Source organism: Rhamphochromis longiceps, linkage group LG16 (assembly GCF_057381845.1).
Source record: "Rhamphochromis longiceps isolate RC_006_pf linkage group LG16, R_longiceps_female_GT1.1, whole genome shotgun sequence".
Classification (NCBI taxonomy): Eukaryota; Metazoa; Chordata; class Actinopteri; order Cichliformes; family Cichlidae; genus Rhamphochromis; species Rhamphochromis longiceps.
The window spans coordinates 24,818,481-24,841,542 of record NC_140572.1 but is presented as its reverse complement, the minus strand read 5'-3'; the positions used below and the strand labels follow the sequence as shown (position 1 = coordinate 24,841,542).

The following is a 23,062-nucleotide window of genomic DNA, read 5'->3' as shown; positions in this document are numbered from 1 at the left end:
ACTTAACTAGATGATGCAACCTCCACACCCAGCCAGCCTTTCATTAGCCAAAAGGACTGATGGGAAATAAAGTGTCATGTCACAGTTAGGCCTGTTGTGTATCACCATTGGCACTTTTACTCTCACTTAGCAGCGCCTTCGCTCTGCCTGCCGGTCAGCATGCAGCACGGGTGGCGCATAATCGTTACGGTAGCCATTCTTCTGCTTTATCTCCCATGCTTCAGTGAAGCTCAGCTCGCCCAACTTCCTCTTTTTAATTGCCTGCATGCTCATTAAAATTCTAAGAAAGTGCTTCTTAAAGCTCATTTAGTGTCACCTTAACTGGGAAGAAATAGCGGCAACACTTTGCTTGATATTAATGATTGGCAAATGGAAGATCTGAAAAAGAACGGGGTTGATGCACTGCTCCGAGGTCTCCTGCTTGGCCTCTGTTTCTTGTAATAACTAACTCTAGAACAGGAGAGTGAGTGGTTTTTACCTTTGATCAGTGATTTGATGTTCACACATACTTAAAATAATAAGTTTAGAGTCCTATTTAGTACCTGATAACTTGCTCATCTGTTCCACACTGCTCTTTCTTCTTAGCTGTATTCATTTGAGTCCATTCCATTCGCTACAATGTTATTTGAATTGTCTCTTACATTTTAGTTAGCTTTGTAACCACACTTTGGTTATTTGAAGCTTTCTAAAACAAAAAATTACCTGCTATAATTTAGCTTTCAGTTTGTTTCAGATCATGTTGTAGTTTCAGCATTGTAATAAGAACTCTAGGTTAGGATTTAGGACTATCATGATCGAGGATTTGCACTGAACTGTAACTGGCCTCTTTCTTTAAATAGAGTTAAGTAGTTAAAACTGAGTAGCCTTTGGTTTAAGTCTTGGGATAAACAAAATATATTATAATAATTTTTTGAAAAAAGGCTTTCAGTCATCTACCTGGAAAAGAAAACAAATTGAAATTTAGGAAAATTAAGGCCTCCTATATACAGTAAAGCCTACAAACATCAGACGCATCTAGGACAAATGGGTTTACTACTAAAGCTAACTGTACTAGAAGCTTGTGTCATGCCTTTCATGCCAAAAACGCTCAGTGCAGTTGATTGGTATAAGACCATTTATATTACTGCACACTGTCACTGGATTCTTTCTGATTTTGTTGCTTGGTACAGTCTGTGTTATTCCCAAATAATGGACCCAAACTGTGATTTCTCTCTGGCTGGATCATTATTCCCCTGCATTACTCTCTGGAGGGTGACTACCTCTGTGGGATACAGGCTCCACTGGAATAAATACTGGTATTCATGTCAGGATTATGTCAGCATGTCAGGACATTGAGCTTAAAGACAGAGGGTGTGAATATACAATGTGATTACTTTTTGATTTACTCAGAGAGAGTTTCTCATGTGTCTGTGCTGCTTCAGCTCCCTTCAGGTTATATTCCATCCTTCGGCCGTTGACTTAGCATATTTACTAAATGAATGAAATGAATGTGGAAAAACAGCTGCCAGTCCTGCATGTGTGTGTATATGTATGTATATATATATATTTTTTTCTTTTTTATGGCAGTGTGCAAACAAAATGCTAGCTGACTCATTTAGATTTCATCTGAGATGCAAACAGCTCCACTTTGGCAGCATCCTTTGAACCTCTAGCTGTTTTATCTCAAAAGCACTGATTACCATCTCTAATCTTGTTGTAAAAGGCACAAGTAGATGAGGCTCCAAGGTGTCTCATCCAGATGATGTCACTCATATCTTCCACTGTGGTGTCTCTGGTTCGTAGTGCATATATTCACCTTTTCATCTGTTGTTTTTGTTTTTTCTTGTTTTCTCCCCCACAGCTCATCTGAGAAGTCCCTACCTTGGAGAACTGCAGGTAATTACTGAAATGCTATTGCTGCTCATAAAATAATTTCTCATTTTACGCTGTGTCCGTTTACATTTATATTTGGTGTCTTTTATATCGGCGTATTTGCAGGAGTAATCAAGAATTGAAGCAAACACTCCCCCATTTGAGTCTGTACCCAGACCTGAAATTAGTCAATAATTAGTTAATAATTACACATGCCGCAGTGCTAAAACATTACGGGCCACGAGGCTCACCTACTTTCTCAAGGGCACTGACTGCTGTGGTTAACGTTCATACTACAATACATGGATTATTCAGATAAGCTCTCTGAAGGTTTCAAACTAAAAGTATTTAGTAAAAATATTTTCTATTTAAAACTGATTATTTTCTTGTTGGACCTGTTAGAACCTGAGAGAACAACATGCAGTTTATGCAGTGTTAGTGAGTTATATCGGCTAAGCTAAGTGCTTTTCAATTCTCCATTTGCAAAGCAAGGGCTGTGCATGTATCTAGACTTGATAAAATGTACATTTTGTGTGTTTGTGTGTGTGCATGGTGTGCAGTACAGACATGTTTTACATTTCCACCATAATCTGTGCTAATACAAGTGTTTTCAACCGCGCAATTGACAGCCCCAGGCATGTTCTTGTTTTAATAGTTACTTAAGCAATTTCTGCCCACTCAGATGAAACGCCATCATTGGCAGGTAGCAGAAGACTTTCTCTCAAGACCCCGTTGGTCTGTTTGTTTAGCCCGCATCTTTCAAGGATGTTTAGGCGACAACAGATAATGGATTAAATTTACTAATGTCTTTCATGGCTTATTAATTGCATAGTGGAAGACTGACTTTCTGCAGTGGTCATTAATCTTTTGTTTTCGATCCCATCAAAAGAGCCTTTGGGGGATAGCCTTGTACATATGCAGAGGGAATATAAATATCACACGGGTTTCTCTTTTTCTGCCCGAGTCCCAATTTCCATGCTGAATGCATTTCATTAGGGTTACAACTGAGTCGGGTACTAATCGCTGCCATTGTTTTTCTTTGTATTGATTTCTCATTGTGTTGTGGATGATAAATGATAGTCAGATGCGGTGATGTACTTTGTCCAATCTAAATGACTTAAACTCAAAATGTGTGGCACAGAGTGTAATGGGCCACAGTTTTCTCTGAGGCTCATCGGCCTCGTGAGCCATCGTACGTCTCCACCGACTGAGAGATCGGAGGGGAAGTGTTACTGTAGAAACAACTGTCTTAGCCTCAGGAAAAGTCAGTGCAGTCGCACCTCGTACATCTGCAAGAAGAGAGCAAGCACCCCAGAAATGGAGTATTCTGATTCTGATTCTGATTTTCTCCTTTTTCTGTGCTTCGTCTGTCTGTTTGTGTTTCGATCCCTTCTCTTTATCAAACATGCATTTGTCTTCATGCTGGCAGTTCAACATGTCAGTATCATGTTTGACTTTTTAATACAGTGATCTGATTACATGTATACAAGACTCTCTACCAAGAACAAGAGTATCAGGATGCATTCCCACATATAATGAAGCTGAGATCCATTCAGACAATTACATTTATTGTCGAATAAACTTCTGATTCAGATTAGATTAGATTAGATAGAACTTTATTAATCCCTCGGGTGGGTTCCTCTGGGAAATTCGATTTCCAAAAAAGCACAGCACCGACAGAAGTTAGAGTTACAGAATATTATATATACACACACACACACACACACACACACACACACACACACACACACACATATATATATATAAATACAGAGACAATATAAATAAAATATACGAAGGGGATAAATAGAATAAATAGGAATAAAAAATAAAAATACAAGTGAATTGCACATTTCAAGTATTGAGGTCTATTGCACTGTTGACTATTAACAAAAGTATTGCACAAAAGGTATTGCACAGTGAGGTGAAGAGGCACTACAGCTTAGTTGTTCCCCCCTCCTTTGTCCTCCTGTTTCCCCTCCCTCTCCCCTCCAGAGAGGAGTTAAACAGTCTGATGGCGTGTGGGACAAAGGAGTTTTTAAGTCTGTTAGTTCTTGTCTTTGGGAGAAGCAACCTGTCACTGAACAGACTCTTCTGGTTGTTAATGGCCGTGTGCAGAGGATGCCTAGCATTGTCCATAATGTCCATCAGTTTCTTTAATGTCCTTTTCTCTGCCACTGTCACCAGAGTGTCCAGCTTCATGCCGACCACCAGATTCACGATTCACCAGAATAACTTCCTTATAACTCTTCTTTCTCGGGTAAATCATTGGTCAGATCTGTTCACCATGCATTACTTTGTGAAATGATTCTTTGTGTATAATTTGTGTCATAAAGAAATCTTCTAAGGTAGATTGAGAGGGAAGATTCATGTCATTAGACGGCCCAGCCAGTATAAAATTTCACAGTTGAAGATACTTTTAAAAAATGCTTTGAAGGTATGCCTAACATAGTCCCAAGTTCTTCAAAAGACATAAAGTTATTGCTGATCGCTGTAGAGATCAGTCCTGGCTGTACGCTGTATTGTCCAAGACTCGTGGGATAGCTCTAGCTGGTCAACAAAAACATGATCAAAAAATTGGGAATAAACAACTTTTAAGTGCAATATCAAACCGTGACATTTTTAATGTGTTTTGGAAAAATCAGTATACAGTGCTGTGTGTTTTACAAGCTATTACAGCATAAAATCACAGAATAAATGGGCAAACACTACAGCTTTGACACTGCCTGATATGTAACAGCAAATGCAACCACCCTGCAAAGTGAAATAATAGTGCTTGAAACCAGCAGTTATTGTCAGATCATCACAGAGGCACCTGGCCAGCTGTCCACTTGAATACACTCCACCCCTCCTCAATGCCTTGAAGACACAGAAATATAAGGCTGTACATGGATGGATGTTTTCTATAACTATAATAGATTTCTATCAATTAGGGTTTCAAGAGTCATTTCTTATTTGATGTCAGAAGGGAGAAAAATTCCCAGATTTTACATATTGCTGATTGATAGCAGTATGTTGCTGGGTGGAGTGATACCTCTTCTAATTATTTATTTATTCATTTGTACATACATCATTCCAGTGCTGTAATAAGCTTGTTCACACGAGACATGTGCTTGTGTGTTTATTTCTGGTGGATAAATTACCTATATTTACAGAAAGAGGTAAAACGTTCAGATAAAAATATTTAAAAGGAGAACATTTTTATATTTTACCTGCTGCTGCTCCCTCGGTGTTGGCTCTACATGCATAATTCGTCACCTGTGATGTAACATTGTAAGCCAACAGACTTGAGCTTTGCTGGTCCTAGAAAACAGAATCACAGGAGTACCATATAACTGTCCCATTGACCCAAATAGAAAGTGGGCGTGAGGGTTTCTGGCACACAAATGAAACACTGTTGTGTGCAGCAAAATGTAGCCCATATCATAAATAAAGTATTTATTGGAGTGGTAAAACAGCTTTTGACTGAAATATGATATTCGATGACCTCTCCTCTCCCCTTAATGACGAGTTTTGACACCTCATTATAAATCAATAAAGAATTTGATGACCATTTGAGTAGTTTCTTCTTTTTTTTTTTTTTTTTCCTTTCAATGGGCAGCTCATAGGTAGAGACCAACCTCGCTCTCTTCTGATGGAAAATCTGGGATTTTGTTCTATAACTAACCCTGCAATATGACAGAAACCACTCAGTTCAGAGAAGAGCTTCAAGGGTTATTCCTAGTAGGCTTTCAAGGGGAAAAGAGGCACTCTGAGCCAAATCCTAGAAGATTATTATTCTACATTCCCACTTGGCTACTTTTCGCTGCTCCCTTGCCACAAGGAGCCGCTACGGAAGGTATGTGGCCACGGTTACCCTTTGTAACACAACCCCAAAGGGGATTTGTGTCACCAGCTACAAACAAGCCAGTGTTGACCACTACAACGTTGTCCATGCAACACTTATGTTTTCATTTAAAACACCTTAGTCCTCACAAGTACGGACCCGCAGTAAATGGTAAATGGTGCTTTAAGAGTCCCTAAGAACCCCAAAGCACTTTACACATTCAGTCATCCATTCATTCACACACACACATTCACACACTGGTGATGGTAAGCTACATTGTAGCCACAGCCACCCTGGGGCGCACTGACAGAGGCGAGGCTGCCGGACACTGGCGCCACCGGGCCCTCTGACCACCACCAGTAGGCAACGGGTGAAGTGTCTTGCCCGATTACAAGGCGAACTCCCAACTCTTGAGCCACGATCGCCCCCGCAGTATACAAGAAAAGACACCCACAGAGGACACCAAGCATTTTCCATTATCTCAGCATTGACCAGTGGTACACACAAGGACACACAGCCTCAATAGTCTCAGTAGTCTCAATAATAAAACAAAAGCTAAGGAACCAGCTAAAACGAAATCATTATTGGGTGCTGAAATAAATACTGTTTCAATATTTGTAACATTGATTTTTATTTTTTTCCCCACTGTTTGGCCCTTTCTTGCCTTTTGCATCCTTGGTAGATTGGTAATACGACTTTTTTTTTTTTTTTCACTTTAATACCTGGGCTCTAATCCTGTATGTGCTCATATCGATTTTCAGCCTCGGTGTCAAAATCTACTTTTCTCATATGTGACGTCCCAGTGTCACTCTTTCTTTTCCTCTGAAAATCCAGTTTCTGCATCATTTTCCAGCACATTAATTAGCTGGAGACACAAACCAGAAAGATGCTCTTTAGATCCAGGGAAATAAATTGTTTGGGGAAAATAGGAAACACACGAGTTGATTGTTTGGGTTCTGCTTGGTGCTGCCCACTTTACAGACATTCTACATTCTTATCTAATGCATTGTTAATAGACAAGAAAATGTAAAAATTGGGGGCAGAGTGCTTAGACATCTACTAGTGGGATTAGCAAAGCAAGGGCAAGCGGTAGAGATAAATGTTGAGCTCTAAAATAAGTTTTGAAATTCACTGCTGGGGCCTAAATGTAAGAAGTGGCCGCTGCTCTCCTCTTTAGTCAGTAGTTGTGGGGAAAAAATAACTATCCGAAATGGATTCACTATGTGTGTAATCTTCTACACAGATCAAAAAGGCTTCTGTTTCGCTCTGCACTTGCGCTCTGTGTCTATTCCAGTTTCTCATCTATTTTGCCTTTTTGGCATATTATTTATCAGACAGAGTGAGCGCTTGGTACAAAATGTCCTAAACAACATGCTGTGTGTGTACCAGACTAAGAGTCACTGTCAGAATTCAGATTGTTGAGTTGTTTGATGTCTTTGGCTAATAAATGCCTTTTCATCTTTGTTGCAAACTTAAAAATACATACACAAAAATGTGAGCGAGTATCCACGTATTAAATTGCACTGACACAGTTGACACAGTTTGTTGTAGACTGGACTCTCTGAAGCCACATGGGGGATGCCTCTCTCACAACAGGCCACCCCCACTGTGCTTTCTGACAGTCTGACCCCAGATCTGCTTTGATCTGCTTTGACTCAATCCCTTCAGTAAATAGCCAAGCACCTTTAGTCCTCCAAAAGTGGGAGTGCAAGATGCCAGGTTGTCAAATGCACAAAGCCTACATGTCAACACATTTATTCAACAGGTCAGTTTTGACAACAAGGCGGCTCAGTCACAGGATTCAGCTTTCATTCACACGCTAGCGAACCGAGCAGGATCTGACAAATTCAGACCACCAATGTTTGTCTTCTTCCTTCCCTTCATTCACTGCCAATTGTTCTAGTGATTGCAGAGGAATCCATTGACTCTGGTCACGCTTAACTAGATTGTGACTGTGGAGAAACATTGTGCACAGACATTAGACAGCTAATTTCGGCTTCTGTTTGCCTCGCTCGTTGTTGCTGTGCGTGACGCGAGAGGGGATGCAGGGAAATGTTAGAGCTGTGAAACGATTTAGAGCATGGCTGTATACACAATTGAAGTGACATGCCGCCCAATTTTGACTTCCCAAATTCGTATGGTAGTAAAATTTAATGACTCCAACTGTATACAAGTGTGAAACTAATGTTGCTGAAATGACCGTCTTATTGTTTGCTTTCAGTTCCATAAAATATCGACTGCTTTAACGACTATTGTAAACTCTCAGTCCCAAAGACCGAAAACTGTGAGATTATTTCAGACCTGAAGCTCCACCTCTCTGCCTGACTTTCTGCTCTGCCGTGTCTTCTCAGATGCCTGTGCCTTGGGGGACACAAAGTCTCGGGTGACTGACAGCTCCCAGTCCCCGAGGTACCACATCAGGACGGAGTCAGAGCAGGTGTCTCTGTACTCCCCGGAGCAGTCCTCCCTTCATGAAAGTGAGGGTCTGTTGTTGCCTTCTCTCTACATTCTGCAGCCCTCTCTTCTGCTCGCTTTCTCTTGCCTCAGCGTTGTTCCACTACACTGATGCCAGTTTTGAAAACAATTTTCTTTAATTTTATACCTTATGATTACACTCTTTATTTTTATTTTTTGTCTTTCACCGTTATATTCTTCAGGATAAACTGTTATCAGTATAAGCATAAGGTATAAAAGGCTGGATATTTACCATGGCACACTGAGTAATAGCTTGACAAAACTGTTACCCACCCCCCCCTGCTGTGCCATTTGTCATTAGTAAGGCTATCCTAAGTAAAGGTCACATCTGTTATGAAACCCTTTATGATGTGTCCCTGTGCCTCTAACCGCTCTCCATACTCTCCCCCAGCATTTCATTCTCGTCTGTCGTTTTTCTCTCATTATCTCTCAGGATCTGGAGGGAATTCGTGTAACTCAGCTCAGATGAACTCTTACTCGGACAGTGGTTACCAGGATGCCAGCAGCAGCTACCTCAGCAGCCAGAACCTGGGCAAGGCTGAACTAAGGGTGCAGCATTCCTTCCCCGGTGCTGGCACTGGCACACTGATGAGGAATGCCAGGGCTGAGGGACAGGCTTCAGCCCAGGTACTGACGGTTGTTTAAGTCAAGATTTATCTCATCATACGTCTTGTTCAAAGGGTCGTGAAGTTTAATTGCTCCAGAATTGCTGTTGAGTTTGTTAGTGATTTATGGCTTTAATGCACAGAGGGATCGAGCACCACAACCTAATCACGCTTCTTACAGCTTCGTGTATAGAGAATGCTGAGAAACCAAATGGCGCCGTCACACAACAGAGGAGGGGAGCACAAGGAAAATAAATATGTCTCAGAGTAAAGTCATGCCCTGTAATGAATTGTTTTATGCAATGTTGTTTTATGCAGCATGTCATTATTATTACAGTACATAATTTTATAGCTCCTCCTGAATGTAAACTAAACCACAGAGCCTTTTTATTTTTTTTCTCTTGCTTGCAGGTCATAACAGCAGTGCCTGGCCGAGCTATGCGAAGGGTCAGCTCAGTGCCTTCTCGCTCTCACTCGCCAGCCTACGCGAGCAGTATGTCCCCCTCCCGTGGTTCCCTGCGTACCTCAGTTGGCAGTGCCTACGGCTCCCCCATTGTTACAGAACCCAAACCCCTGTCCGCCATCTATTCTACAACATTGCCCTCTGCCCAGCGAACCAGTACTACGGGCGGCGGTAGCAGTGGCTCACCCTACAACACTCAGAAAAACTCCCCCGCTGCACTGCGTCGCATGGGCTCCACAAACTCTCGATCTAGCCGCACCACCTCACCCTACCAGGCCTCAGCAGGGTCACCCTCGGGCCGCATGGGCTCACCTCTGACGATGGTCGACAACGTCAACCCTCCGCTGACTAAACAGCCTACTCACACTTCGTCTCCAGTCAGGGCTAGTATGACTGCCGTGCCCCAGCACTACAGCTCCACTCTGCCCCGCTCCCTGCTCCACAACACCGACCCCTACGGACCCCAAAGTTACGACATTTACGAGAGAATGACGCGACCTGACAGCCTCGCAGGTGCTCCGCTGCACACACACATACGCACACACATACTTGCTCTGTACGGTGCATCAGTATTTTATATATCTTCTTTTGAAAGTCTCAGCATAAAATTACTGACGCTTTAATATCAAGTCTGCTAAAATAAGTTACAAGTGTTTTGTGTTTTGTTCCTCCTTTCTTGGCATGTTAAACGATACAGTTATGTTTGCTTTGTGCAGACAGGGATGCACTCTTGTATAATTATTTCTCAGGCATGTTTCTGACTCTTTTGTTTCATTTACTCAAGCTGAAAGCAAAGAGTGAATGCGAGGTCAGTGCTTGCCCTGGAGTGTCACCAAAACATAGTTCCTGCTCGAAGACAAATATTGGCAAATGTAGACTAAGAAACCAAGTCTAGGAATCGGTATTCATTAGCTTTTTTGCTAATTGAGTGCTCTCAAGCAAAAATACTTTAGTATTAAACAGCTTGTGCAGATCACACATCTGCTTTACTGATTACATTCTGATAGAAACCATATTATTATTATTTGATAGTCTGCCTTTAAACTATTGTGTCAGAGGAAGAACTAAGTTTAAATTATTTCCAGGCAGCTTCACTTGCCTTTTCTGGTTTCAAATAAATCAGTTGCTTCAGTTACCACACCTAAAAGAGGTGTAACCTTGCACAAGCGCAATTCACTTATGCTACAGTCACACAAAAGAAAACAGTGGTTGGCACGGTTATTACGACTGCATGCAACAACTTTGATCCGATTGCTTTTGAAATGGTTGCTTTGACGAAATTTCAGATTTGTAACTAGTGTGACTGAGGCGAGAGGGTTAACTACCGAACGCCACAGAAACCATGATTTTCAGCTGCCTTTAGTTTTGCTTTATGTGAGAATCAAGGCTACTGCTTGATATTACGCATGTGTGGCATTCATACAGGGGAAAAAACGTTTTGTTTTGTGGTTAAATAACTGACAGAGCATTTAATCATAAACACAAGGTGCCCCCGTAGTGGAAATAACAGAAAGTGAAGAAAATGATTCCACAAAACGTGATGGCATTCCTTCAAATCCATTGTTCTGATGAGTGCATTATCTAGGCTATATTGTGGGCAATCACTGAGGCAGGAAAGGGGGTGGCTTTGTGTGTGTGAGAGAAGTATGCCAGAGATCAGGAAGATAATTAATTGGAAAGCGTGCCTGTGCAAACTAGTTTGTCATTCTTAAGAGAATCCTGAGCAAATGAGGCAAAAACAAGAGCTGACTAGTGTTTGCTTGCTAAACACACGTATCTTGTCCCGGTGTTTTCCACACGGCAACAAGAATTGATGGACGGAGATCAGCCTGCAGCCTTTCATTTTCTGCTCCCGTTTTCTGTAGAATCTCCAGGACATTAGATCATAGTCTAGACAAATAATGACAACTACAGATAACCATGATTATTCAGTGGGAATTTCAAACTGATGAAACACTGCTCCGCTTTTGGTTTTGCCTCCACGTGATAAAATAACACGTTACTCAGAAAATCAGTGTAGTGTTACTTTGAGGTTAACTGACACTTATTTCCTCTTGACTTGATGCTGCTTTGGGATTTTCTCAGATGCCCTCGTTGATGGTGACGTACAAGGTGAATTTAGTTTTGTTTTGTTTTGGTGGTTGTGTTACTTCAGCTCATCATCTGTTCTGTTTACATAAAGGTGCTGTGTGTGTGTGTGCACGACTTGATCTTATTTATTTTATTTATGTCTAACGCTCATGTACGACCAGTTGCCATTTTTAACGTCTAATAAACACACGTGCATTGTAGCAAGATCACTGGGAACATGCTGCTAAATATCTTTACTTTAAATTTTGATGTAATGTATTAGCTATCCTTGTAAAATTTTAAGGGAAATACTCGCGCTTCAGGTAAATTCTGCAAACTCTGAAAGATTAGTATTGCTTTAAATTTCTGAAGGAACACGCAGTCCTTTAAGATGAAAAGGTTCAGCTGCGTAATAAAACGTATTTTTATTCATTTTGCTTGTAGCGCATCAACCAGATATTTATGATAAAAATTAACTGGCAAAATAATTTTTAATTGAGCGAAATTGCCTTTGCATCTGTTCGAGCTGAATCACATGGGATAATAAGCAAAAAGGCAGAAGTTAATGATGGCAGCTGGGTGTCAACTGTGGAAGTGTAATGAAAGGTCAGTCTTGGCCTTGCTGCTAGCTGTTTCTCGTGACTGCATGCTGCTTCTTTCCTCAGTGGGATGGAACTGTCTTTAAATGTTTTAATTTTGGGTGAATTTGTTGTTTTTCCAGCCTTTTATTAAACATCACAGGCCTTTCCACATGCATTTGTATTTATTTATTACACTAGCCTGACTTAGTAGTAGTTCAGAGCTTATCATTGTTACTATGGAAGTGTTCTTAAAGTGAGATTGTTTTTTTTATTACCCAGACTCACTGCACACACAAACACAGATGTTGCTACTTTGACTGATGATGTCTCCAGCAGAGCCAAAGGGTTGTCAGCCTCCTGAGTAGTGTAACAGTAATAGTAGAACAACTTCACTCCTCAGTGTCCACAGCTGTCTGCGCGCGTGTGTGTGTGTGTGTGTGTGTGTGTGTGTGTGTGTGTGTGTGTGTCGTCAAGGGAGTATAAATCTGGCCAACGAACTGAGCTTTCTGTTCCTTCTGCTTTCCTTCATTTCTTTGTCACCTTCTTTGTCCTCCCCCTTACAGTCTTCCTTTTTGTCACAAACGCATCATCTGCACTTTGCAGTAATTTTTCACAAGTGTCCGATGAGCCATAGTAGAAGGAAATGGGACGATCACACAATCAGACTCAATTGCAAGCATTTGGCAAACACCATCCAGCAGCCTGAACTTGATGTTGTAGCTCTTGGTGGTTTTCTGTCAATATCTATCAGAAAGTGTTTTTCCTCCCCCTCCTCCTCACCTTTTTCTTGGTTCATCACACACTTTTTGGTTCTCTCTGCTGCCTTTTCATCACACTTCTGTCCACCTTTTTGTGCTTCATTTGTGCCCTTTCGCCTCCCTCTACTCTTCCGACTACTCATCCACCTGGCTCCCCTCCCTGCGCTGTCACTGGCATGATGTCAGAGCTTCCCTCTGCTGCTGAAAAATGGAAAATGAAGATAAATTGTCCCTAATAATGTGCTCATTACGCTCCATGTCCCTTTCAGAGAGGAAGGAAGAGAAAGGGGGGAAAATAGCACATCTCAATGTCTGCATTTTCATTTCGCCATCCAGGCTACCGGGGTAGTTTTAGCTGTGGTGCAATCGAATTTTTACCCCTTTAGGAACTTTCATGCGTAATGATTTTCTGATAATCATCCCAGTTTTCTTTGAGGAGTTCCGTTTGTTTAGAGAGGGTTCTTGAAATGTATTTTTCTTGAAGGATACATTCAGCTGCATCCATTTAAGTGTTTGTTTCTCCAGGGAAAGCACGCGCCAAGCAGCCACCACCCTTTATCCAGCCTCTGCCAAGTGTAATCTGTTAAAGCCACGGTGAGAGGACTGAGGGGGAGAATTAAATGACTATAACGCAGCAGGAATGTGGGCCATTCATCCTCAATAGACAGCAGTATGTTATTTCTCCCTGACAATTTGCAGATGCCTTTAGAAGTGACTGCAGCCCTTCTATCGGGGGACAGATTAGTCTCTGCTAAGGTTGTTTGAATGTTGCTACTTTCAGGAGTCAGGCTGCTGAGAGGCAGAGATATGCATGAAGGTTCCTGTGCCTGGGAGATTCTCTCCCACTCACTCGGTCACAGCTGTGCCAAAAGCTCTGTTTATGTGGCTAGGCTTTACATGGAATGAGAGGTCTCTGGTGGTCCTAGACAACCTCATTAACCCTCTTTTCATTCATCCTCTCGTTCGCATCCCCTCCTATACTCTCGGCTACTTTCTTTTCCCGCCTTTCCTTATGTCTTCCCACCACCTCTTCTCTCTCCATCTCCTACCCTCTCCAAACCTTTGAACAAGAGAAGCTGGCGTGAAAGGCTGCCTGCACTATTGAGTGCACACAGTGGCAGAATTTTTCTTCTTTACTCTGTTTTACTACTTCCTTCCAACCTTAGTTTATGTCTTTGTTTATATGGCTATGGAGTGGAGAGTCAGAGCTTGGGCGTTTCTTTAGGTTTTAGGGGGTTAACTTTTTTTTTTTTATAGGAAACACACATAAACAAAACAGACAAGCTTTTGTAGGTTATGATATATTTTAGTTTTGCCTTATTTCAACCCTCTTTACTTGACAACACTTTGAAGTTGTCAAAAAAAATACTTTCATTAGTGAGGGAAAATCAGTCAAAAACAATCAAATCTTCAATATATAAATGAAGTCCACAGCCTTGTTTAAACCTTTCCATAATTCAAGGACGTTTGCAGCACTCGCCATCATTTAATTTATTACTATGCAATGGCTAAAAAGCCAGTCTCTAAATTTAATTTAGAGTAAATGTTTTAAAATCTGTCATAACCTTGACAAAAAACTGGGTGCTTTATCAACACTGTTTTACCCAAAATGGATTGCACTTGTTGTGATCTCTTCCATAAAATGCTCTTGCTGTCAGAGAGCACTTAGAAGCTAGGACACCATTTTTTCTCCAGCTTTCAGGTCAAGGTCAGACTGATATTTTGGCAGGAAATGCTCATTTACTTGCAATTTAGACTTTGATAGAATTTAATCTGTATTTGTGTGTTTATTTGATTCATTAGGGGAAAAGACCTGCCCACTGAGCCTGGTGATACGTTGACCTTAAAGCGGAGTTATTCTGCTCAATTCCAGCTCTGTATTTTAGTTTCTGGGTTCTGTATGATACACGGTAGGGCTGTGCGATATGACCAAAATCTCATATCCCGATATAAGAATTCTATCGTCCGATAACGATATAAATCACAAAAATGTAACATTTTCTGTAAATTCAGTGAATCTCGGGCAGCTCGGTGAAGTGTTTCCAGCTGCGCGTCATGTAGCTGGAGTCGAGTGTTTTAACCGATGCATGAAACTATACATTTTTAGACATAAGTTGTAAAGGCCGCCGTTTTCTTTGTGAGTATTTATTACACGGCGTGCTGCGGGGAAAAGCCTGTTCTAACGTTTGAGTCTAAGGTCTATTTATTAGCACCCTGCGGCTCTTTTTTGCTTCTCATCCGTAAATAATCTGCTCTTTCACGTGATTCAGTTTATTTTGAAAAGTCAACAGGATCTTGAGCTTTATTGTGAAAGGTTTACGTGGAACATAAACAAGCGGACACGCGATTCTGTTAACGTTGTTGTTGCTAACCATAACACATAAAAACAGGCTCTTGTCCGTCTGTAGTGTGGTTATATAAAATATAAGAGAAAGAGAGAACTTTAAGAAATTAATATAACCACTACAGTGACCATCAAAACGATGAAAAAATATTGCCGTAAACAGTTTATTTTACGACACCACGAAACAAACGATAGCGTAAAATGAAACGATAGACATTTTTATATCGTCATCCGATATATCGTTATATCAAACAGCCCTAATACATGGTTTAAACACAAATCTGTATCTATCTAATACTGGGCTTTAGTGCCGCCCACCCTCCCACCCCAGTTAATCCATTGTCTGAAACAAGTTTTTTTTTTTTTGTCCTTTCCTTCAAGCCAACTTTCTTCTTATTGGTTGACCCTTATAAACAGAAGGCAAACCACCTGCTGTGCTCACGGGTATAAAACTGTGTGGCTGAGATAACCGTATTAATTACATCCCATGTCTGTGATCTCAAAGATATTCAAGAGTTGGAGAAATTCTCTTAAGCTGAGCCTTTAGAGCAGGCTGAAGCCTAAGCTTTCGGTTCACAAGGATTATTTTCATATATCTTGTTATTTAAAACTTTGGACATTTTAAGCATAGACCACTCTAACTGCACATGTATGACTGAAAATACCGGTAAGGAAAATCCTTTTTTTAAATCTGTTTTTTTTTTGTTTTGTTTTACAACTTCTGCTAATATCAGCTAGTAACTTGGACTGCAACCATTATTTCAATAAAACTACACCATTAAGCTAGTTAGTTGATTCTCTGCATGTTTATTCAGATTGAGGTTACCAGGGTCCCCTAACCAGCTGCCCAATGCCTCATCCTATGCTTGCCTCAGTGCATGTAAAGGCTCTGTGTTTCAGAGGTCAGCCTCAGTCTAGTCTACCATCTACATCTGAAATTTGTACTCGTCTTGCCTCCAGAGTCTCTCTGCTCACAAATGAGGCAAATATGTTTATTTATTAATGTCCTCAGTCTCAAATTGTGACAATACTCCCTCGTTTAGCTGGTTCTGCATGGCAGAGCTCGTGTTTAGCAGCAGTCTGTGCCTGAGCTCATGCAGTTGGAGAGGACCCAAGTGACGTTTGGGGGCTTGTGAAATGTGCAATAAGCAGTAAGTTGCCAACTGTATACTGGCCCACTGGGGTTCACAGCTTAGTGAGCTTCAGTGATGTGAGGTTTAAAACAAACATTACTTAAATGGTGTTTGTTTAGGTTTGTTTGATGAGAATGGAGATTAAAGAGGAGCAAACGCCTTTATGTCCACGCTGTCCTCTACAGTTCATCGTACCAGTTTATTTTTAATTGGTCTGTAAAATAAAAATAAAGTTTGGACTCGTAACCTTTTTTTGCGATCTTCAAAATGCGACGGTAAAAGCACGACTATTATTCTGCTTCTTGTTATGTCACAGCAGAATAGCTCAGCTCTGAGTTTAACTTGATTAGGGGATGATTGGCTGAGACATGCTATAATTGTGGTCCATTTTCAGACACTAGCCCTTGGTTATTTTGATAGAAATTTTGCAGCCCATTACCCCCTCCTGTTTAAATTAACAGGGCCCCCTTTTTAATCAGATTTTTCATCCATTTTCTTTTCCTTCTTCAGTACAAATTCTACTCAAATGAACTACCCTCTCCTATCGATTGTTTCAGTTAACCATTCTGTGTTTTGGGGAGCAGGGAAATGAATTTGCTTTTTCAAGTTTGAGTTGGTATAGAGTGAGAACAGATGGTGCAGGTGTATATGCTGCCATGCACATTATATTGGAGCCAAAAGTTACTCTTCCAAAGTTGCGTCATAACATTATAACCACAGCAACTTTTGTTGACGTCTCATCGTCTCTTTAAAACATAACTAAGAACGCTTTAATCATATTCTTATGTTCCTTGAGAAAATGTCAACATGTCAAGTTTTAACTTGTTTGTGGTTACATATTAAGGTATTACAAAGGCCTTTTTTTAAAATGATTTTTCTTTTATATACTCTCATCCAGTCATGGCAAAAAGAAAGATGACAACACGTGTCGTGTTCTTTTTACACACTGGGACATAATAAAAATGAAATTCCTAAAACCAGCTTAATATAACCTCCAATGAACTACAAAACATGGCATATTACACATCGATTTAACAAATCAAGTGTTCTTATGTCTCTTATTACTTCCATAGGTAGGTACATAGTAGCCAGTAGAGGCAGTAGCAGTGCTGCTAATCATATGTTCTCGATTGAGCATCAGAAGTGTGAGTACCTCTGTAAAATTTCAGGTTTTGTCACTTTGTTGGCTGGAGCTCTCAGGTGTGTGTTAACACATAGCCAAGTAGGGAATACATTAGCAGTGATCTTAAAGGGGCAATTGATGCTGCCCATAACTCTCAGCAGGGTTTTAAGGTCACTTCCAAACAATTTGAAGTCTACATTGAAAAAGGTTAATCACGAGTGGAAAACATTCAAGACGGCGGCCAATCTTTCCAGGAGTGGGCGTCCCAGAAAATTCAACCCAAGGTCACATTTTGTAATTCTTAGAGAAACTGCAAAATAACCCAAGAAGTACATCTCAGACTTTTAACTACCTGAAACTGTGCACAATTAGTAAAGTACAATTTAAAAAAGAAAAACCTCTGCATAAAACAAGTATGGGTTGCTTTTCTCTTTAAAAAGAACACGGCAGCACAGCTTAGCTTTTCAAAGTTGCAGCTAAACAAACCACAAGACAAGATGGTTGGCCATAATGCATGGCACCACATTTAGCAAAAAAACCCAAACAAAACATTACCACAAACATCTTGCACCAACAGTGAAGCACGGGGGTGGATGCTGATGGTTTGGGTTTGTTTTGCAGCTGCAGGATCTGTGTGCTTTGCAGTCTTTGAGGAGTTCATGGTCAACTCAAAGTTTCAACGTGTTCTAGAAACAAATGTGAGGCCATTTGTCCAACAGATACCTCAGCCTGAGTGAGACACTGTGGCTGGACCGTAAGAGAGCTGGAAAGAAGAGTGGGCCAAAATTCATCCATAGCTGCTGACTAATGGGATGCTTTTAGTTTTCCACACATTGCTTCTGCATTTTGGCATCATTTATATTAATCATGGCACTGGCTAACTTGTCTAACTTGCTATTGTTTTTTAAGACCTGGTCAAGGACTGATTATGTCCTGATAGGTAAAACCTTACAAGTGACAGAGTGTGCAAGTGTGCGATTTCACCTGCCTACCATGTGACACAATGTCAGTTTGTCAGATTGTTGGCCATGACTGCACAACCTCGCTCACGTTTGTTTTTGTTGGAAGTTTAGGCATTCCGAGGTTGGTAGAGTGAGACATAATAGCCGTGCTTCCCTTTATATGGAAAGACCCAGAGCAGTGTGATGTTTCCTCATTCTGCTCTTGTTGTTTTACATCTGACCCGAGTCTGAGTCAGACAGAAATTGATGCTCGACTATGCCTGCATATCCTGTTAAAGTGACCTTTGTGAAAGGGATTTTTAATTAGACAATGGTTTCCTTTTCTCACCCCCGTCAGGAGAGCTTTTTGCTGATTATAGCATTTGTTTGTTTGTTATGTGAAACACTCTGTTGTTAATGGACTGATTGGTTTGCAGTGTCACTTCGGTATCTGCTCAGTTCACTTCAGTGACTCATTTTAGTCATTTCAACCAATATTTAGCATTTGCTTGTGCCTAGTTCCTGTTCACAAAAAGAAGCAGATGTGGGGTTTTCCCCAACTCATGTTTTGTTTTGTGTTTTTGTTTCATTTTTCATACTTTACTGACAGTCATATTTCTGTGAATTGAATTATTTCTTCAGCATGTGCAGTGCTTTCTATTCATTTTGATCAAGTTTGAAAATTGATTTAACCTGATACATAAGATAGGATCCTGTGAACATCATGTCTGCTTTTGTTTTTGTCAAAACTGCATTATTGCTGTAAAGCGATGCAGTGTCCCTTTTGTAAATCAGTGAACCGCACACAACAATGACATTAAGTTTGACAACAAAAGAAGAGATGTTGTTTTCTGAGATTGATTATCTAAGTCTACCAAGTATCAGGTGACTTAAGTGACCTAAATACCGTAGTTTGGGGGGATCCAAGCACTCTTGCTGTTTCTTTTTGCAGCCACCATGTTTTCCACTGATGTTTTTAACACGCTGATACAGTTATCCTGTAAGAATCATGAAAACATGGCCTGAAAGTCGCTGTCTTGGTCTATAATATTTTGAAAAGACACAGACACTAAATTCTTCCCATTTATATTCATTTGCAGGAATACGGAGCTCTTACGCCAGTCAGCACAGCCAGCTGGCCCCGGACTTAAGGTCAACCATCTCCCCAGACCGCCACATCGCACCAATCTATGAGGATCGGACGTACAAGGGCCCGTTGTATCGCAGTCCCAGCCACACCCACCAGAGCACGCTCTACAGGAGCACATCAGGTTGGCCCCACATTATTATTAACTTTTGGACATTGTTACTAATAATAGTTAGTAACAGTCTCCCTATGATACTAAAATTATGCGTTTCCCTCTCACAAGTAAGAATTTTGCTGCCAGATTGTTGGAAGAACCTGAGTTTAGTGTCAACAAAAGTGCAAAGCATCACCTACGCTCACAACTGCTATGAAATACTTGCTGTGGAGCCATGGGGAACATTTTTTAAAAGTCAGAAAATGCTTTTCCTGTCAGTAAGTTGAGGTGGCACAACTGTATGTATGCAGCTGGTTGCAGATGAATCTAGCCAGCAGAGATGGGTTAAAAAGAGAAAGCTTGAGAGAGGAGGCAGAGGACATCGTATACCGAGGTAATGTTTTTCTTGATGCTACGCGTCCCCTGCCACTCAGTGACATTGTTGCACAGATAGAAGCTGGGAACCCCTGCAGTACCTTACAAACAACACAGTTTTTGATTTGAGTGTGTTTGTGTGCGACAGATCAAATCTACTAGAAACTCCATTTACCATCTTCTTTGCTTGTGCTGCATCTTCGTGCGGTAGAGCCAGGTCAGGATGAGCACAGAATTTTTACTCTATACATCCTCACATCAGAAGTGCCTTCTTCCTGTTATGTAGTTTCTTTGACTTTAAGTGTGTCAAAGTCTTTGCCATTTAATCCAGGTGTCTTTGACTCTTTCCCATATCCCCCATGGAGGACTATCGCTGTCCATGTGGGGGTCGGACATTTTTCTGTCTGCCCTTTAGCGCACAGTATGTTATGTCTTTCTTTCTTGCTTTTCTTTCTTGAGTTCTACTTTTCGTTCTCTCTTCCGCTGCCTCCATTTCCATCCTCCCTCCACTGTCAGACAGAAATGGGTGAGACATGAGTTAATGGGCAGGTTCTGATATGTCATCCTGCCACAAAGGAGTCCATTACCCATGTGTCACATTGAGAATGAGAAGAAGGATGAAGGGGACAGCTTGGTTAGCCACATCCACAGCCTGTGCTCTTTCAGCTGTCCTGATGTTGGTATTTTCCTCTCATCATCTCTCCTGCCTCGGATACGCATGTTTAATTCCCATGACGTGCACGCGCACTCCATTCAGGCTTCTCCTCGGCACACCGGAGATCTGCTTAGACCGATAAGTTCACTAATAAATGCTATTGGTGGTATGAAGAAGCCCCACAGACAAGCCACTGTAATGTGTTTATTCCAGCTATACTAAGAAAAGGCGAGTGGGATAGAGCTGGAGGGGGTGTTCAATATGGGGGCTTTGTGAGAGCTATCTCATTAGAAAAATCCAATTTGATCCCACAGTTTTCTTTGTTATGTTGTGAAATGAAATTTCAATGGGCCATTTCCCCCTATTGGCTTTCCATGCATTTTTGGGGGCTTTTTCTGGAAGCAGGCAGTGTACTTTTTTGTGCAAGCAGGAGCAATGGAAGTATCGATCTTTTTCTGAGAAGGTGAGAAATGGAATCCAAATAGTTCTTGTAAAATTGCAAAGCTGCAGTATGTTGTTTATAATTTCTCTTCCAATGTCTTTGGCTGTGTAAGGGTACATTTTGGGAGATAACCACGTTGCGCGGTAGAGCTGCTGCCCAACATAGAAGTGCAGTGATGCGTGAAATTGTGTTTTTGGAGTAACCCCACCAGTTGACGTCTTGGCTGCTGGTAGGAGGGAGTTTGAGCACGCTCGTGCCAAGTTCTGTTGGATGGAGGATAGAGATCTGACCGGCGCAGCAGTCACGCTGCCTCATATCACGTGGCTCCGGTGAGAAGGAGGGCTGAATCCAAGCAGCTTGTTTATGCCGTTCTGTTTGTGACCCATTGTGTTAAAAAACTAGGTCATAATACCATTCGGTGCAAATGAAAAGAGGAAAGATGACTGAAGGGAGGTGCTCTCAGGCTGACTTCTTTTCTCCTTCTTTTGGAGCGCGCCTTGGTTTACCAAATTCTGTCTGCTTTGTTTGGCAAACTTAGCCCGAGCATAGGATGTCTCAGAGGAGCAAGAAGGCGGTGAAGAAAGGATTTGTGGATCACCAAGCAAGTTGAGTCCTCCTGTCCTCTTTGAAAACCAGCAGGATCCTTCTGGCTAACACAAGCTTGTAAAAGCAACAAGAAGTAAAGAGGTCTTTGAAGGAAAAGAGTTCTGCTTTGTGCTACCATGGGAGCTGTGTTTTATCCTCATCATTAATCTGTTCCAGATTTGAGAATTTGCTGAGCTTGTCAGAACAGCAGCATGTCTGTATTTCCAGCTTTGTTTAAAGATGTATGCCTATGGCGGGGAAAGCTGGAAGTTTAGCTGACGACGTCTAGACGCTGCTAAGATGTTTTTGTGTTTTTGGTCTTGTGTTTAATCTGAATGATTTGGATTTATCCCTTAGGTGTGGGCAGTCTGCAAAGGTCGTCTAGCCAGCGAAGTGCCATGACCTACCAAAGAAACAATTATACTCTTAACACATCAGCCACCTATGCTGATCCCTATCGCTCAGCACAGTACCGGCCTTCCGATCCCAATTACACCCGCCAGGCTGTTGTCGTGGATGATGGTGCCGCCCGCTCTCCTTCCATAGACAGCATTCAGAAGGATCCGAGGTAAGCTCGGCACACATTTCACTCTATTTCTATGCTTCTGTTTCCCTAAACTTATTCTGTGGTTAGTAACCAGTGTAGTGTAACATAAACCAGTAATCCAGGGGGACTACTTTTGCTTACAAGGCAGTCCTGTTCTGCTGGGTCAACACCGGTGTCCTCTTACTATTCAAACAGTGAACCTCCTGGGTAGACACGCACACACAGCTCTGGCCGTTAAGCTGGCTCAACTATGCCTGGCCACTTAACAAAAGATTCTCAGATGTGCTGAAGTGCTGTGTCTGCTCTTGTCGTGTAAGCGTAGAGAGTGGATTGACATTTGCAGTGACCCTGCTCATTGGGAAATTTGTTTACACTTGTTTATGCTGTTGTCTAAGTATTTAAAGTGAGTGCACCATGCTTATTTTATGTGACACCGGCCCATTCTGGAATGGCGTCAGAGTCAAAATTCCTCTAGAAAATTAATTTTAACATTGCTCCTGTCTAGGAAAGACTTGTTAGTTTAGCTCAAAGGCCACAAATTTAGTTCTAGCAGCCTGGGATTGTGGTGTGCATAATTCAGTCAGTGTGTCAAAGGTATTTCTCTTACAACTTAAGCCCCTTTCACTCTTTGCCTCTTTTCCATTAACCACTTTTCCCTAGATGTCTTAACAGGCAATTTCACTAGGTTGAATCTATTAACATTCATGTATCACTTTCAGCGAGGCAAAAATTTGACCTGTGTGCATTCACATTAACGGATGAGCATGCACAAGATTATAATGTACTCATGCACAATCTTCCTCATATGGGAAGTAGTGGCTCTGTCAGTGTTGGTGTATATTTCTAAATGAAGAGTCTGAATTAGGGATAATAATTAGCATGAGTGCAGTTAAATGTTGTTGTCCTCAGTAGTCAGAACCAGAAGTGCCGGTCGATTAAAGTACTTATTGGTATTTTGTTATTGTGCAACACTAATTCAGGCAACTTGGATCCAATATGGATATAAACTACAAATTGACTGGTTGGCAGAGGTCTACAATCATAAAT

General features: G+C 41.3%; 1 protein-coding gene across 6 annotated transcripts in view; it reads left to right on the top strand.

Moving 5' to 3' along the window:
• The window catches only part of pkp4 (plakophilin 4), a 100,140-nt gene that overhangs the window by 58,639 nt on the left and 18,439 nt on the right, over positions 1-23,062 (top strand). For 3 of the 6 annotated variants that reach the window (XM_085384965.1, XM_085384966.1, XM_085384968.1), the window contains exons 3-9: positions 1,841-1,875; positions 4,039-4,111; positions 8,029-8,154; positions 8,586-8,779; positions 9,169-9,733; positions 19,271-19,441; positions 21,826-22,036. In XM_085384965.1, the coding sequence (XP_085241091.1) occupies positions 8,618-8,779; positions 9,169-9,733; positions 19,271-19,441; positions 21,826-22,036 (1,109 nt within the window). In that variant the 5' untranslated portion in view covers positions 1,841-1,875; positions 4,039-4,111; positions 8,029-8,154; positions 8,586-8,617. Of the gene's footprint in view, positions 1-1,840; positions 1,876-4,038; positions 4,112-8,028; positions 8,161-8,585; positions 8,780-9,168; positions 9,734-19,270; positions 19,442-21,825; positions 22,037-23,062 lie in introns of all 6 variants that reach the window. The other 3 variants (XM_085384962.1, XM_085384963.1, XM_085384964.1) reach the window with 2 other exon arrangements.